This window comes from Patella vulgata, chromosome 5 (assembly GCF_932274485.2).
Source record: "Patella vulgata chromosome 5, xgPatVulg1.2, whole genome shotgun sequence".
NCBI lineage: Eukaryota > Metazoa > Mollusca > Gastropoda > Patellidae > Patella > Patella vulgata.
The window spans coordinates 2,005,888-2,025,425 of NC_065883.2; the positions used below are offsets into that span (position 1 = coordinate 2,005,888).

Below are 19,538 nucleotides of genomic sequence, written 5' to 3' on the forward strand. Positions count from 1 at the left end.
ATTAGCCAGAAACGAAAATACGTTTAGTTTACAGACTGACAGGACCAGATTTACCAATAGACATAGTTAGGGTGGCCCATGTACTCACAGAAATACAGTCCACCGCTGATAGTTCGAGACTACCACTGAAGCGTGCACATTCGCCGTGCCGAGACCAACTTTCTGACAGTATGATACTATAAATAGCCATGGCACGTGCAATTCTCTACAAATCTATCAACTATTACAGCCGTAAAAAATTTATTGTTGACGATTTTGGATAGCAGTTAAATTAAGCTTCTTGGTTATTACAGCAGATTTAGAAATTACGTTCGTTTCATTTTTTAAATCGCTTTATCATTAACTGTACCGTTAAGAGCGGCATCTTTTGGTTTAGTACAAATAATATATCTGAATCACTCGGGTTAGGCAGGAACATGATACTAGCAGTAGTTTCATTTTACTTTTACAAGCTTCTTAAAACGATTGTTGAGCTACCTAACGTGCTTATTTCTAAATTCAATTTCTTGTTCTAGCTTTCTGTTACGTTTCGTAAAAAAGTAGTCTTGATTATCCCATCCTGTCAATCAGACGTAGAATGGTCGATAGACTGGTTAAGCGAGACTAATTTCAAAACAAGGGCACGTAACCTATCTTTTACTCAAAAGTGTCTGGATGTTATGGACGACTCTTGGAACCAGTTTTCAGTCTATTATTTATACATGATTAATGGTCATAGCTTATTAAGTACAACATGATCGTTTATTTAGTGACTATAATTGTGTGAAACTGATTTGAGGCTTGGCATATATATAAATATTGTGGCGTAATTGTCGAGATATATGGAGATATTTATTTATGGTGGGTCACCCTAACATAGTAGGTCATTGGCTTAGACCCCATGTGTATCTGGGAGCCGACTGAAACTAATTTGTTGTGAAGCTGCCAGTGTATTGCCTTGTTAAAAGTAATGTACACTGGTCATTTCATAATGGGTCACGTACAATTGGCATAGGGTCCGGAGCTGAGTATGACTAATGACTCAAAAAGTATTTAAATCCGGCCGCGCAGACCAATGACCGCATCGTCTGCTGATATAAAACAAATGAATCATAAGGGCTACGTCACCATCACCTCAAAACAAACCCAGTTAAAATCACTATGATGATATTATTAACTCACCTTGAGTTTGTTGAAGCCTTTCAATAACTTGATTATATCCCACTTTAGCTAAACACTTTAAAAACGGTTGGTAAGAGTTTCTACCAGAATCAAGTAAAACGAAAAGAAGTTTTTCAGTTGCATCTCGGGAAGTTTCATGTTGTAGACATCTCTTTATTTTTTCGACATCATTTCGATCAAAAACCCCAGATGAAAACAGCGATAGACATAGACGTGTAGGGTCTTGTATATTTTCAATTAAGTACATCAAATTGGTCCTGATATTGTGGTTGTCCTTTTCTAACATTTGCCCAAATTGTTTTTCTGATAAGCAAAGAAAGAACCCATATTAGTCTTAAAATTGAAGATATAAAAAAACATGACGAACAAAACACAAAGTTTTGAATACGTCCATGTAATTACAAAAACATGACAAATAAAACACGTAAATCCATTTAGACCCAGTGAGTACTGTTGCTGTGGGTACTGTTGCTATATATATACAGCTAGAAATTCTAGATTAGTCCAGATGGGAAGTAAGGTTTTCGGTATACGCCAATGTTTGGAATCGTTTGTTCGTAATCACGGCGGACTGTATATTTTAAGCAAACTAACTCTAAGGGGCTAAGTGACGTGTAGAGAAGGAAATTTTGTCATTTAAACGGAATCGTTTCTTTATGTACATCGTTTAAGTGTTGGAACAACTCGTTCGAACAAACAATTCTGAATTCTTTTATGCTGTTGACTTGTCTTACCTTGTATTTTAATAGAAGTAGAATCTTTGGTCTGTTTTCCTGAACTACCTGAAGTCTCCAACTTCATAATTCTTCTGTCCATATCTTGAATATTGTCTTGGAGTTTCTCGAATTTATCAGTAGATTCACATTGGCTCTCGGTTTTCTTGCTTTCTATTAGTTGTTTTAGTTTAGCAATTTCGCTGTCCCTTTCATCTTTGAATTGTTGAATCATACGTTCACGTTCTTGATGCCATCTTTCATCTTGTTGAGAAGAAATTCCCTTTTCTAGACAGACAGATAAATAATGCAATATAAACAAACTAAATTTGATATTTATTGTTCTGGCAATATAACAAATTAACATCAATGTTTGATTGCTAGAGTTTATTTACCTGTATCAAAGAGTACACTGTATATAAGACAATCTTTAGTTTGGGCAATATTGTTCGGGCACGATTTGTATTTGAACAATGTTTATGATCATTTATATGGCTGACTATTCTGTGAATTCGTAAATAAAACCAACTGATTGAAGGCCGGGTTATCCAATGTTAATTGTACCAACTCGTGTGACGGGACCGCTGATTGATGACGTAATTTGTAATACACAGAATCCTGAAGGAAATACATCCGGGCATACAAATGATGACGGATTTCACATTAATTGGTACAGGGCAGTCAATCTGTTTTCTTGGATTACTAGCTGTTTCCAATTTTATAAGTCTTTGGTCAATATCTTTCAATTGTTGGTGAATAAGTACAACTCTTTGGTTAATATCTTTCAGCACACGATCCGTGTCATCTTTCAATGTTTGTTGGATCATAAATAAAACTTCTTGGTGCCATTGTTTATCTTGTTTAGAAGAAGAGTCATTTTCTGATTAGAGAATATTAAAGATTTTGGTTATTCTTTTAAAAACAATAATATGGTAAATCCAACAACTATAATATTTATGGCGAGGTTTATGTGCGTTTTTAATACAGTATGTTGTCAATAAAGGTGGCTTTGCTCCTTGAATCGAGTCTCTAATTACCCTGCGTAAGTATAAGACCGGCGTTTGGCCCCCTTGTACAATATGTATAGACTCACCCTGTACAATATGTAGTCTTCAACTGGTGGACCCAATGAGGAGTTTGGTCTAAGGACCACAAGTAAGTAAATCCATGTACAGTGTACTTACTGTTTATTACGTCACTTCCTTCATCTCTCGAGCTATTCAAATTGTTACTATCTGTCTCGGTATCTACAGTCTGGTTTTCTGAATCTGATCCATCCTGAAGACGGTTTGTTTTTCTTGTATATAGATATAAATGCCACACAAGAAACATGGTTAGTATAATGCAATCTGCGCTTGGATCTGACAAATAAAATTATGATTTATTTTAATATAATATTTGTTTAAAGGGAAACGTAATTACTGGTGTAGTACACGAGGAAGAGTATGCTCAACCATTTCGAAAAAACCGGCACCACTTGTCAAGTATGATATTTCCCTATCGTTGTCTTCTGGGGCAACTTGCCGAAGTTGCGTTTTAATTAGGCTGTGATTTGTTTGAGATTTGTCTTCACGTGGACTTTGATAAATAAATCCTTGAAGCGATCCTCTTAGGTCTAAAATCTCCAAGGTGATTCGGCCCCCACCATCACTCAAGTAGTGTTTTGACTTCGCCATTTTGAAGCTGCCATCAATCAAAATCGATCAAATTTGATTGTCATCTTCATTATTCCATTTTGTTCAGAAACGTACATGTTCCTGAAGCAACTACTGCGAGTTTAACAACATCTGGACGTTGCTAGATTACTTCACAATTCCCGAACTTATAGCTACGTTATCTACAGACACGTGAACAGTAGCGTCCAATCAGAGGTTGTGACCTCCATGGAAACCTTGACAGTGAACGAGGAAGAGTATGCTTATCCATTTCGAAAAAGACGGTACCACTTGTCAAGTATGATATTTCCCTATTTCAAAAACACACAATAACTCGTTTTCTTCTTGGGCAACTTGCCGAAGTTGCGTTTTTGAACAACGAATTTATTTTACATTTAATTAGGCTGTGATTTGTTTGAGATTTGTCTTCACGTGGAATTTGAAAAATAAATCCTTGGAACGGTCCCCTTAGGTCTAAAATCCCCACGGTGATTCGGCCCCAATTCTTACACAATTCCCCTATAAGTACCACTTGTAATTCTTACATTCATTCCCCGGTAATATTATTTCGTTTAATACACTATCATTATGAGTGGCGTTGATATAGTATCTTATATTAATTGGGTACTCGGCCAGCTAAGGAAAATCTTAAGTTTAACGGCTATCCGACCAGCTAATTGAACACAAGGGAGGTAAGGGAAATCTTGTTTTGCTAAATGGGAACTGGAATCAGAGAGACAGGTGTGGCCAATTGTAAAGTTACAGACGGTAACATATTGGTGTAGGTGAGGATCTTCTTTCGAGTAAAAATTTCCATTTTGAATTGGGTAGTAATGTATCTATGTTTGAAGGATAATGGTAATCAAATTTTAACTAACTATATATAGGTGGTAATATATTTATTATATTTAGTTATACAATTTAAATGATATGAAATCTGGTTTATCATCGATAATAGATGCTGATTTTTTAAATATATATTAGGTATACATTTGAATGAAATAGGGTTTATAGTCTTAAATTTCTCATCTTCAATAGAAGGCTTGATCTCGCTTTAACTACGTACATCTTAACAAGACCTTCACGTAATACCCTGCATATTTAGGCACTACTTTCGATTGCGCACAAGTCCAGCTTGTGAGCCTATCAGATTCCTCGAACGTCGCGAATACCAAGTCTCGCGCTTTCAAGCTAAAATATCTACCGGTGATAATTTCGTTGCAAAGTTCAAGGTTCGTTCAATGTCAAGGTTTCCGAGTAGGTCGCGATGTCACAACCTCTGATTTTACACTACTGTTCACGTGTCTGTAGATAACGTAGCTATAAGTTCAGGAATTGTGAAGTAATCTAGCAACGTCCAGATGTTGTGAAACTCGCAGTCGTTGCTTCAGGAACATGTACGTTTCTGAACAGAATGGACTAATGATCGATTTTGATTGGTGGCAGCTTCAAAATGGCGAATTCAAAATACTACTTGAGTGGAATGTAAAATGTTTATTTTGTCTTAAATATTGGATATCAGAAGCCCATCTTTTCCTGGTAAGATCACAACATCAATGTTGATTTAAATTGACAAATAATTTGTGTTTTTAATGTTAAAGACCCTGGATGATACTGAGTTAGAGACTTGGCTACTTGATTTCTGGTGAAGTAAATAACACAAATACTACACAATACAAGCTTGACACAGCATGTGCTTTAATTTGTCGTGATACACGTCAGTAAGACTATCAATTACCCTTCAATGACAAGACAATTATGTCACCAAGACATGACATATTTACACAAACACATTTAGACATGTCGCTTACTCCCTACTAAACTTCAGGAACAACAACTAACAAATTCAGAATAACATCTTAAATACCCTACCTCAAACATAAACTCACACACAGTATGATTTCCAGACAGTCACGCATGGCTTTATCATTGACAACCAGAACACTTTCTTAATAACAGTCAACAAGGTAAATGAGTATAGTTAAAGGGACAGTACCCAAATCTATAAAGGAGCAATACATCACATCACCATGTTTTTGTGCCAAAGACCCAAAATATCCCGTTTTCGTCTTGGTCAACTTGTTGTGGAGTGACGTAACGTGTGCTAAGTTGACCTTTTTGAACAATAAATTAGTTTCTCCGAGTCGCACCCGAAAACCCCAGTTGCTATCAAGTACGCCGCGTAAGATCTGTTTCAGACATGTCTTCAAATTGAGACCGTTTTTCGACTTTGCCATTTAACAGCTGCCAACAATCAAAATTGACCAAATTAATTATATGCCTAAAAGTATTTAAAAACTTCAGAATCTATTTCCCCGTGTGAAAATTTGATTACCAATAGGTTTCAAGCATTGTTACATTCCTTTCCAATTCAAAATGGCCATACCTTTATCTCTGATTCCAGTTCTGAATTAGCAAAACAAGATTTCACTTACCTACCTTGACTTCAATATCAGATTTTATACAATTCAAGTTATAGCCGACGATTACCTGTTACTGCTACAGTTGCTTGTGAAACTATGCAGGCTACGTTGAACAATATCTATAGCCCCTAGATTATATCCTTGTAATGACTATATGAATTACCTGTACAGGTATATTATCATATAAAGAGAGATAATGTATTAAGAGAAACAGTGTATTAAAGGGAATGAATGTATGATTTACATGCAGAACATAAATAACTTGTTAAAAGGATGTTGTAGAAGGGATCTATAGCTAACGTTAGTCCGTCAGTAGGTCGACCAACCTGGAAATATGGTTCAGGCATGATAGCATAAGTGCGGACAGTTGCTGCAATAGGAATGCCGACCACTGTTTACGGTCGGTCTAGACGTATATTATCACCAATAAAAAGTCCCAGTCCGAAATCCGTGCCCAAATGGGTCAAATTGGCCAAAATCCAAAATGACCTACGGTTTTGACTTGTAAATTCAAATTTCCAACCAATTATCATAATATGCTCGAGTTTGATATCAAAATAAACGTTTCCGGGATAACTGAATCCATTTCAATACACTTTTTCGTGATAAATTTTGGGGGTAATTCAAGATAACGGTCAGTTTTGGCGGGAAAATTCCAATTTGACATAAGGACCAGGTTCAGTGTCAACATATACGTTTTCGACGTAGCTGAATCCATTTTTGTACACATTTTAGTGATTAGGTGATTCCCCTGTGTCAATATATGAGAAATTCCAATGAGGGATTTAGATTTCCGATTAGGGATTGAAGATTAATGATTCTCCTACTTTAGACCTAGAATGACATTCATCCAGTATCAACTAAATTTCACTTGGAGTGTCTCCTAGCTCACTGCGGTAGCGGTGTAGGGGCATGTCGACTAGGGCGGCCACTCCCAGGTCACTGCGGAAGCCTATTGAAGCACGTGGCGATTTTATTTCACAAAATGATTCAAATGTTGAGACAGATGGGCAGATGTTTGTCAGAACCACTTGATAATGTAGATAATTAGATAGATTTGTCGCTTCAAAATAGTGGTGTAAGACGGTGGGCCTAGTCGTTATGGGGTCCTGCCATAACGTAATTTGAGCTTACTTGGAGAATGGAATTTGTTCAAGGGAGACACTTTATTTTAATTCCCGTACGTAAACAAATCGAATATGTTGTATTATAATTACGGCACATGTATGCATAGTAAAGACAATAATTATGTTGTTATTTCTTTATTTTAGTGAATCGCAGTTTATTGTTAGTGAATCGCAGTTGATTGTAGTGAATCGCAGTTTATTGTAGTAAATCGCAGTTTATTCTTAGCGAATCACAGGTACGTAGTTGAACATCAGTTTGAATCACAGTTTACCAGATTTCATAGTTGTAGAATATAACTTTGTAGAAAAACAGATAGAATTGACAATTGAACTTATAGAATTTATCGTATGAATAAAGTAGTGGAATATATAAACCATTAAATATAGACTTTTCATGTATTTATTGGGTATACGTGTATTTTACTCGCACTCATGATTTTAAGCGACTTGTATTACTCTAGTATTCACATACATATAATATATACAAATATTTAGAGCAGAACGCGTTTAAACAATACATACTATATCACCTTACTTCAAATGACGAAAACATCCTTTTTTGTATCTCAGTTAGTTTCTTGTCCTTAAAGATGCATTAATCAACAACTAAATATGCCTATACAGGGTTTTCTTTAGATCTTAAATTAATTAGACATTTATTAACATGCCAAGACTATAATTAACTGCTGTCGGATGATCTAGATTTTCAACGGATTTAAAAACGATTGGCAGTTAATGATTTGATTAAAAATTTGATAATTGAGACTTATCTTTATCATCTTTAACTATATTGGTTTTTTTAAATCAAATTTATTCTCACGTTTGATACAACTGGAAACCAATGACTATATTTAGTGTCTCGGGATGAATTAAAGTAGAAGTCCCATTATTTAACCGACTACCTTTAATACAAAAACAATCGGTTTATTTATATAGATTCAAGGCCAAGCTGTGGAGAAATAACGCACTGGAATCCGCAGAAGACAATTCAGATAACTAAGATTGGAAAAGGGAATTCGTAAATCTTGGACAATACATCGCTGGGTCATGGACAGTGTCTAGTCATTCGGTTGGAACAAAAAAACGGCAGTTGAAATTCGATATAAGACTAGGCCGTAGTGCCGCTGTTCGGGCAAAATTGCCCTCAAAGCACCCAAACCCATTTCACTACATTTCATATCTAAGGGGTCGGGGTAATCGAATGGTTAACGCTTTGGCATTTGATCATAAGTTCTGTCATTAAGTCAGGTGGCGTCAGCTAGGGTCGCCTGTGTCCATCCCTGTGGGTTTACTCCAGGACATCCGGTTTCCCCTCACTTCATTTATTATCTAGGACTCCCCCTTTAATATTCTTATATCAATTGAATATAAACCCGTCTCGTGTCTGATACTTCTGGTCGTCTTCTGCTTTTCATCTTTCAAGAGGGACATCGTGTTATTGTAGAATAGGCCGGTCTGTCAACAGGGACATCGTGTTATTGTAGAATAGTCCGGTCTGTCAACAGGGACATCGTGTTATTGTAGAATAGGCCGGTCTGTCAACAGGGACATCGTGTTATTGTAGAATAGGCCGGTCTGTCAACAGAGACATAGTGTTATTGTAGAATAGGCCAGTCAGTCAATAGGGACAAAGTGTTATTGTAGAATTTACTGTAAATCCCATTTAAATCTGATGAATATCTTGAGTATCCGATGCCATCGAGAGATGATTATGGTCTTGGTAAGTTAGTTAATAGTTTATATAACATTTAAGACCTAAAGAAAGACCTGCAGTAAGCCGATTTAGCTTTTGTGTAATGCCTGTTTAATTAACCTGTTTAAAAGACGAAGTAGAGGGAGGGTGATAGTGGGGGTAGAGTAGCCTATAGCTAACGTTTAAAATTGTGGGTTTCCTCCCACTTCGTAAGAAGTCCCTTTTATCCAGAGAATGAATCGGAACAGGTACAAATTAATTAACATGCCTACGTGTACCAATTGTTGAAATCTGTAGCGCAGATTAGTTGACGTGGTACACAATTTACACAGATTATATAGAATTGTGCATCTGGGGTGCCTACTGACATCATGTGCGGGTCAATGAATTTATGTACGGTTGTAAGGCGAAACCAATTCAGAAAGGGCACATATCTCCTCCATCCTTGAACGCCAGAAACACGTATTTGAAATTTGATGTGACATGTCGAAAAGGGATGTTGTGGCACTCGCCTTAAAGGAGAAGACTAACGATTTTCAACATGGTGTCCATAAACCTTAAATACACTATTCAAAAAAAGTAGGGGATATTTGATTTTTAAGTGTTATTAAAGTCACCTAATGAAACTGACGAAGAAACAAATGACAAAATGAAATGAAGTTCACATTCATCGATTTATTCCAAATGATCGTTGGACTAAGTAAGGCACAGACTGACCATTATAAGGGTAACACAACCAAGACAGTAACGGGTAAATCCTCCTCTGTTTGCCAAACAAGCATTGATCCGACGTGGCATACTCCTAATGAGACGTCTACGGTCATTTTGGTCCAGATTGTCCCATTCCTGTTGCAACGCAGCAGCAAGTTCTTGGACATTGGCAGGACGTTGTTGACGTTGACGTAACCTCTGTCCAAGCATGTCCCAGACATGCTCGATGGGGGAGAGGTCGGGACTCAGTGCTGGCCAAGGTAATGTGGTGATGTTCTGTTGTTGGAGGTAACCTGTAACGATCCTGGCCCTGTGACATCTTGCGTTGTCATCCTGGAAGATGAAACGGCGGCCATGACGTCGTGCGAACGGCACAACATGGACTGCCAAGATGTTGTCCCGGTAGTACTGGCCTGTAACACGCCCTGCAACAACATGTAAAGCCATTCTTCCAGCAACAGTGATGCCTCCCCACACCATAACAGAACCACCCCCAAATCGATCATGTCTGATGACGTTAACGTCTTGGAAGCGCTCGTTTCGACGACGCCACACCCTCCTACGTCTGTCCAAAAAATCAACAGTGAACCTTGACTCATCTGAAAACATCACATTGCTCCAGCGTCGATTATCCCAGTGTTGACGATCCCTACACCAACGACGTCTTGCCTGAATGTGATGATCTCTCAAACAAGGGATCACGCGAGGACGTCGGGCGCGAAGGTGACCCCTATGCAGTCGATTCCGAATCGTCTGGCCACTCACTCTCACACCAGTGTCTGTTTGAAGACGAGCGCTGATCTGATTTGCTGTGATGACACGATTTCTCAAGGCCAAGGTACGGATAAATCGATCCTGGGCTTGAGTTGTCGACCTGAGCGTGGTCTGTCCTGTACAGATTGTGTATCACGGTATCTGGACCATAGCCTGCCTATGACAGACTGAGAAACATTCATCGTCCGCGCCACAACCGCCTGTGTTGTGCCGATCTGTAGCATGCCAAGGACACGTAACCTTTCATTTTGGGTAAGCCGACGCATATCAAAATTTGTTTTCTGGTCACTAAAACAATTAAACTGATGTTTCCACCCTGGAATTCAATGCCACAATGACTGTAACATTCAAAGTCAGAGTCGTGCAAATCTTGCGTTGGACCCTCATGATGATCCCAAGCATCACCTGCATTCCATGCGGTAGCTATTGGTGCGTTTGGGCGTCACATGTAACTGGAAATGTTTCTTCTGTTAGGTTCTATAGTGACTTTTTTCGTAGTCATTTGCATATTTTAGTATAATGCCCCCAAAATCAAATATCCCCTACTTTTTTTGAATAGTATATATATTGATAAATAATCCCCTCTGTAGCACAAGCAAAACCGTTTTTGTAAGCGAGAAATTAATTTTTTATTAAAACCGGAAGTGACATAGTTGGTTCAACACGCTCAGTGGTCTCTATAGTATACCAAGTCTCGCGCTTTCAAGCTAAAATGTCTACCTGTGATAATCGAGTTGCAAAGTTCGAGGTTCATTCAATGTCAAGGTTTCCGTGGAGGTCGAGATGTCACAACCTCTGATTGGACGCTACTGCTTACGTGTCTGTAGATAACATAGCTATAAGTTCAGGAATTGTGAAGTAAACAAGCAACGGCCAGATGTTGTGAAACTCGCAGTCGTTGCTTCAGGAACATGCTTCTATAGGTATGGTAAAGGGAAGGTGAGAGTGGATGGGTATGTGGTGGGAGGGATATCTACACGTTGTTGGGTGAGTAGGGTGAGACTCTGAAGATAAGGGGCGGGCAACGAATACCTACACTGAAAAAACACTTGTGTTGGATCTTGTGTTAAAACTAATCTACACAAGTTATGTGTTGTTTTGCATTGCATTAATTAACACAAACTTCTGTCGATTTATAAAATCTTGTGTTTTTTTCATATCATTAACACAAGTAATGTGTACCTTCCAGATTTGTTTTCTTTTTAAAAAAAAAACTCCATACAAAGTCTGAATTCGGGAGTCGTCAAGTTTTAAGAAAAGTAATAAAGGGCTTAATTCACATCTCGAAAATCACATGCTGTTCTTCACTGGAAGGGTGTGAGTACCAATTAATCAGACAATTGCCAGACAGACTTGAATGTTAATTGATGTTAAGTTGTCTGTAAAGTTAAAATGTCTGTCTTTTTTTATTGACCCAATAAACTGATAGATCAAATGAATATATAGTGTACATGTGATTTTCAGCACCCTGGTGTTTTCGAAAATTGATTCAATGTACAATGAACAAAAAAAATGAGTAAAACTCTTAATAATGTAATTGGTTGATGTAATCGAAATTGGACAGTATTGGTTAACTGAAAAGTAACCAATCAAATTTAATTGATCATCCACGTGTATCTCATAATCGACTTATTGATATAATGGTTCTCCAAGTTATCTATACTTTTTGTCTGCGATATCACTTCGGTGGAAGCGGACGTAAAATACAACTAACTAAGAAGAAGTATCTATACTTTAGTCATTGCGACAAATTCTTTCTTTGATATTATATCAGCGACATTCAGTTAGATAGATGTAGTGAAGTTAGCATCAACAGGGTGCTTTAGCCGTGATATTTTAAAAAAAATTATAATGGTCACATAGAATACCAGACTGCAGGTTTGTAAATTTTTACAAAAAATAAAACCGTGTATTTAATTTAGCATGTATATATTGCTTCTATGTATATAATAATTCGTTTCGTTTAAAACAATCAGATTTAGAACTACTGCCACTGACTGGACCGGAAGTCTATTTATATAATGGCGCCACAAAGAAAATTTTTTTGATGTGTTCTAAAAGTGTTCCGCTAATTCAGCAATCTAATGAATCTGTCTTAATTTTTCTGAAATCGTGCTTAATTATTATTAGCTAATCGGCGCTACACCGTTGTTCAAATACTTATAATTGCAAGAAACCCCCGACTAGGACCAGCAGGTAAGAATCTGTCTTGATTTTATAGTAATACCCGGTTGCAATTATTGGCCGCCATCTTTGATTTTTATAGACGTTCGGGCAAAAGGAGAAATGTATATCCAGACATGGACTATAGCTAGATACTAACTTTTGTGTTAGTTGTTTAGTTGAAATGTAATCTTATTTCTGTAAAAGAAAAAAACAACAACAAACAAATCAGCCTTTTTTTTTATATCAATGTCATCCCACATAACAATATGATGTTAATTTTACGTTACATTTACGTAAAAATGGTCAGTCAGTTTACCATCATTTTGCTCATCTTTTTAACGATAATTTTACGTCAGGAAATGACGTTAATCTAACGTAAACTTTACGTCATTTTTACGTTATATTTACGTCATTTTCTGACGTAAATCTAACGTAAACTTTACGTCATTTTCTGACGTAAATCTAACGTAAAATTTGCGTAAAGTTTACGTCATTTTCGTTAGATTTACGTCAGAAAATGACGTAAACTTTACGTTAGATTTACGTCAGAAAATGATGTAAATATAACGTAAAAATGACGTAAACTTTACGCTAGATTAACGTCATTTCCTGACGTTAAATTGTCGTTAAAAGGATGAGCAAAATGATGGATATCTAACCGACCATTATAACGTAAATCTAACATTAAATTAACATCATTTACGGATGCAATTCTAATGTCAAATTTTGATGACCAAAGTTACGAAAATATAACAAACCATTAAAACCTTCAAAATTATTCATTATTTGCGGCAGTAAATGGGAAGTACATTCAATCAATAATCAAATTTTCCTGACCCGTGGGTGAGGCTAAAAGTTGAGTGGTCCAACGTGTGCGCTTTAGATCATAAGGTCTGTCATTGAGTCAAGTGGTTTGTTTCCACACCCAACTTGAACATGGGTTTTCTCTGGGTCCTCCTACTACTAAAGATTCCTGGTGCGGATGAATTATTCAACTTGAATTGAATCACTTAGTCCCAAAGGACAGTTTATGTCTATTGGATGTTTTACCCCATTGCTCTCTATCTACCCATAACCAGTCAGAATTCTAAATGTATTGCACAGAAAAGTTAAAAATCTAGCAGAATAATATGACAAAATATACTACAAGTATGTATACATATACTTTATTTAAAAGACAAAAATATAATGTTATAAAATACAAAATACACATTTAAATATTAACAGTTTTTATCCACAGCTGTTTGAGAAATGAAGACGGGCATATGCCACACAGTGTGCAGAGCTATGGCGTACTCTTATATAAAATTCCAACTGCCAAGGGATCTTTCACACACACACACTTGAGTTTACACTGTACCTTGTTTTTTTGGTCCCTTCCGTATGACTAGTCAGCCATCCATGTCAGGTCCTCTGTCCGGCATCACTGACAAGGGAAAATGTTCAAGAAAAAGGTCTACATTAGGGCTATGAAAGTGCTGATATGCATATAAGAAAGAAAAAACTGGGATATTGACCAAATTGGGCCAAAACCTATAGCCTCTATCTTATTTGCTCAAGGTATTGATGGAATAGGAGTTAACTTTGGAATGAGTGAAATGAAATGGGGTTTAATGTCCTATTCCGACAGGGCTAATGACATGGAAATATGCTATACAGTGTCCTATTATGGAATTTTATCCAGACAGCGGCGCTAAAGCCTACTCTTATATCGAATTCAAACTGCCAAGGGATCTTTCACGTGCACACCAATGTGTGCACAGGACCTCGGTCATTCGTACCATCCAAACGACTAGACAGCTGTCCCTCCTTGTCAGGCCCTCTGTCCTGCACCTCTGACAATGGGAGGAAACCAAGTCTGGAAATCACGAAGAACTTTCTCGGCCGACACTGGAATGGAATGTTGTGGAATGCTGAATATTGATAGGTTTCGTCCTCTCATGATTCCAGTGTGTAACACAAATTTGAAAAAGATCAATTAAGAATAAACACAGCATCTATTGCATTTGAAAAAGGGAGAATTAACCAAGGAAGGCAAAGTCCTGAAAAGCTGTATATTGATAATGCTTGTCCTCTCACAATCGGAATGATTCACATTTCACACCCAGTGTACGGACAAACAGGGCCAAAATTGATATGTGGGTGTATAAACAAAGATATATACTACACCAATATTACATGTGTTGCAGAATTGGTTTAACACATTTCAAATATAATTGTAACACGGATATTTGCAATGGTTGATCCATGACAAAAGATTTGAAATATTTTGAAGAGACGCAAAAGGTTACGCCATACAGTGTGCTATAAGGGAAATTTTGCCCAGGCAGCAACGCTATGGCCTACTCTTGTATCGAATTCCAACTGCCAGGGGATCTTTTATGTGCATGCCAATGTGTACACTGGACCTTGGTTTTTTTTTTGTCCCATCCAAACGACTAGACAGCTGTCCTTGTCAGGCCCTCCATCCTGCATCACTGACAATGGGAAACCACACCGGAAAATCAGGATGAACTTTCTCGGCCAATGCAGGGATCGAACACCCGACCTCAAGGCTAGCGAGTCAGCGTCTTACCCACTTAGCCACATGATCCCCCCTTGGCCTATGTACATGTAGAGATGAATTTTGAGCTACCTTTATATATATATTTCTATTTTTAAAACCCGCGACAAGTATATTTATATCAAGGATGTAACCCTCTATCAGTTAACCCGTCACGGATTGGTTGCATTGGTGAACCAGTTCAAAATATTCGTTTCATATCATACCTGACCTTCAAATCCAGGAATTGTAGCCACAACGGGGATCACGTTGGTTAAGTCGGTAAGACACTGGCTATCTAGTCTGGAGGTCGGGTGTTCGATCCCTGCATTGGCCGAGAAAGTTATTCCAGATTTTCCGGCATGGTTCTCCCTTGTCAGTGATGCAGGACAGAGGGCTAGACAAGACAGCTGTCTAGTCATTAAAATAGGACAAAAAAATGAGGTCCCATGTACACATTGGCGTGCACGTACAAGAGCCCTTGAAGTTAGAATTCGATATAAGAGAAGGCCGTAGTGCCACTGTCCGGGCAAAATTTTCCACATAGCACACTGTATGGCGTATGCCCATCTTCATTAGCCCAGTTCAGAGCAAAACAGTAGGACGTTAAACTTTCATTTCACTAGCCACAGCTCTGTTTTCTTTCACCAAAGGGGGGGGGGGGTGGATGGCTGAATGGTTAGCGTGCGCGCACTGTATCATAAAGTCTGTCATTGAGTCGACTGGCGTGGTTTCGAATCCCCAGTTGTACGTGGCAAGGAGTAGGGTCGCCTGTCCAACTTCATGGGTTTTCTCCGGGTCCTCCGGTTTCCTCCCACTCCTAAAGACCCCTACGCGCAAGCGAATTATGTAAATAAAAAATTAAACCATATGTTAGTCCCGAAATGACCTAGTTTGTGTCGAGTGGACGGTAAACCCCATTTCTCTCTCTCTCTCTTTCAACAAAGGGGGGGGGATCAAGTGGCTAAGTGGGTAAGACGCTGGCTCGCTAGCCTGGAGATCGGGTGTTCGATCCCTGTAAGTTCATCCTGATTTTCCGGCGTGGTTTCCCTTGTCAGTGATGCAGGACGGAGGGACTGACAAGGACAGCTGTCTAGTCGTTATGGGACGAAAAACTGAGGTCCCGTGTAGACATTGGCGTGCACGTAAAAGATCCCTTGGCAGTTGGAATTCGATATAAGAGTAGGCCGTAGCCCCGCTGCCCAGGCAAAATTTCCCTCATAGCACACTGTATGGCATATGCTCGTCTTCATTAGCCCAGGTTAGGAGCAGAATAGTAGTACGTTAAACCCCATTTCATTTCATTTCATTTCTTTCACCAAAGACCACATAAATACTTCATTTAGCACTTGTCATTTGAAACAGTTATAGCCTATGTCTTGTCTGGAAGAGGGGGCATCATCACATTACCATACAGGGTATAAGTCGATGTTGAGTATAAGTCAAATTGCCAAATTTTACATTTTTCCGACCTACATCCATAATTAAGTAGAGGCGGTATATAAGACTAATGTTTTTCAACTCCACGAGTTTCGAGACTGTTATGATAGTCTAATACCGTGCCGGTGTACGCCGAAGAAAAGTTGGGCCATATAAATAATGAGGGTCTGGGACAGTTGTCAATAACACTTGCATTTATAAACAAACATGAATCGTGATGACGAATTAGGATTCAATAAAAAAAAACAACATAGATATGGCCCATGAAGAGAGAAATTTTACAATAAAAAAAAATTAAGAGTGTTGGATATTGAACTGACAATGCAATCAAATGGACTTTCGGAAATGGCATTCTTATATAAATTTCATGGGCGTCAACATCTTGTTTTAGGACTAGTTACCTTCCTTAGACTTTGTTTATGATAATGTAAAAGACCGGATAATCTAGCCTATGACCGATTATTCTCAAATGTTGACAACGCAACCACACTAATATTCGTAGAATATAGAATATTTTTTTCTAGATGATAGAGACTAATAATATGCCAACATTGAAATGTGTGCATAAATATGGTATATACTTAACTACACCAATATTATACCTATGTCATAGAATTTGTTACAAACATTACAAATATAATCTTAATAGAGATCTTTGCTATGGTTGATCTATCAGTAAAAATTGGAAGATTTGTAAGGAACGCAAAAGGTTATTGTTTACTGGCTGCAGCAGGGAGCAATAACAGGAACACAGATGATTTTCAACTCACTGATACAACTCAGTTTAAACTTTAAGCCAAAGAGCTGTTATATAATACTGTGACAGGATATCTGCTCTAAACTAACTAGTCATCAAAGAATTGACTGTCAAAAGTTCAGACAGAAAGTATTTTAGGCCTACAATGCTTGTAAAGCTTTGGCCTACATTCTGATGATATTTGTGCTACCATAGATACATATATATTTATATCATTACGTTATGTGACAAGTAGTAGTGTTTGGCAAGTAGTAGTGTTGTCTAACTATCATTATAAAGCCCATATAAATCTTTTTAGAACTTCTTTGTCATTACTGCCACCAAGGGTGCTCAAATATACATGTAGGATCTGTAAAAAAAAAAAATAAATAAATAAAAAGCAACTTTATACTCCCCAAAAAAAACGTAATTGGGTTAAACGGCCTACTGTTCAGCTCCAACTGAGCTGACAGCCAACCTACTGTGGATCTGTAATGAAATGGGGTTCAACATCATACTGTTCTGCTCAAACTGGGCTAAAGAAGTTGGACAAATGCTTGAAAGTGTGCTGTGATGGAAATTTTGACTGGACCGTGTGTACAAAAGAGCTTGGTTTTTTGTCCTATCCGAACAACTGTACATTAGCCCTTACCAGCCCCTCTGTCTTGCACCAGTTAAAAGAGGAACCATGCCAGAAAATCCTGATGAACTTTCTTGGCCACCACAAGAAAAAATAAGCAGGGGAGTAGGACTGAAACCTTTATGTACAAGTATCTACTCAAAACAAAAGAAGAATAATAATAATAATAAGAATAATAATTTTAACAAAAACAATAGTGTTTCACACAAGCTACGCAGTGTGAAACCCTAATAATAATTTTAACAAAAACAATAGTGTTTCACACAAGCTACGCAGTGTGAAACCCTAACTAGAACTGCGAAGCAGTAATGACGGGTTTCACCGGTGCCACGTTACCCTTGAACTTATGTCACTTCCGGTACCAATGAAACCGTTAAACAGGTTTCCACATAAGCATTGCACACATGAAATAAAATGGACGCAGAAACAACCAAATCCAGCAATCAATTCATTTGCTACATGTCAGTGATCCTGTCAAAATTACATTACTTCCGGTGATAATGAAAATGTTAAATTGGTTTATGAAATCAGAAATAGCATCATCACATGTTGAAAATTTTATGTAAATCCTATAATAATTGCCACCTTTATAGACCAAAAACCTTGAAAAATGACTTGTAGAAAATCGCCTATTTCTCTGCAACCGTACAAGTTAGAAACCATTTTGAGGTATCTGTATGATCGAATGAGTTCATTCTATTTGTTGATTGGAATCAAATATCATAATTTTAAAAACATTACAAATCTGATTCATTTGAATAAAATATCTGTTTTGAAGGCTAAAAATACAGTTTTTGCCAAAATGACGTTACTTCCGGTGATAATGAAAATCTTAAATTACTTGTATGATATCGTAAATGGCATTATGTATCACACAGTGAAAATTTCATGAAAATCGAATAATAATTGACACTTTTTTTGACAAAAAAACCTTAAAAAGTGACCTGTTGAAAATTGCCTATTTCTCCGCAACTGAACAAGTTAGAAACCATTTTGTGATATCTATATGATCGTAAGGGTTCATTGTATTAGTTGATTTGAATCAAATATCAAAATTTTAAACAAATAACAAATATGACTCATTTGAATAAATTACTGGTTTCGAAGGCTATAAATACAATTTTTGCCCAAATTACGTCATTTCCGGTGATATTGAAAATGTTAAATTGGTTTGACCTAGTTAAAATTGACATTACACATCAAATGGTGTCACTTTTATGAAAATCGAATAATAATTGACTCTTTTACAGGCAAACTAGCGTAAAAAGTGACTCATGCAAAATTGCCCATTTCTCGGCAACTGCGCATATTACAAATTAATTTTCACATACATTCTCTCCGTATAGATTATTGCTACGAGTTTATGAAAGTTACGAAGTAATATTTTAAAATATGAAAACGCTGAATGGGTTGTAAATAGCTTAATTTTACACCTTTTTTCACCTTTTAATCGAAATAGCCCGAAAACGGAATCGAAATTAAAAAAAATGGTCCCAACATTTTGTGCGCCTTTAAAGGGCGCACAATTTCAGTTATACCAGATTTGAAAAAACTAATATTTGCTTTCGAAAAATGGTACCTAACTGTCAAAATTGTAGTTTTTTGTCAATTTACGCCACTTCCGGTGCCGACAGATAACACTATTGGTAACAAAAAAAATGACAATTGAGACAACGGGGCATATGAACTTTGTTTTATACAAATCGAACAATAAATAATTAATCTAGGACTGAAAAACTGAATTAGCCAATGGGGGC

The 19,538-nt window shown here is 37.3% G+C and overlaps 1 protein-coding gene across 4 annotated transcripts in view; it reads right to left on the minus strand.

The window, feature by feature from the left end:
- The window catches only part of LOC126821648 (interaptin), a 121,354-nt gene that overhangs the window by 6,773 nt on the left and 95,043 nt on the right, over nt 1–19,538 (minus strand). Inside the window, exons 1-3 of one of the 4 annotated variants that reach the window (XM_056101016.1) lie at nt 3,059–4,241; nt 1,896–2,162; nt 1,162–1,464 (exon numbers count right to left, since the gene is read on the minus strand). The exons of 2 other annotated variants lie outside the window; for them this stretch is intronic. In XM_056101016.1, coding sequence (XP_055956991.1) covers nt 1,162–1,464; nt 1,896–2,162; nt 3,059–3,206 — 718 coding nt within the window. In that variant the 5' untranslated portion in view covers nt 3,207–4,241. Of the gene's footprint in view, nt 1–1,161; nt 1,465–1,895; nt 2,163–3,058; nt 4,242–13,573; nt 17,512–19,538 lie in introns of those variants that run through there. One more of the 4 variants, XM_056101017.1, reaches the window with a different exon arrangement.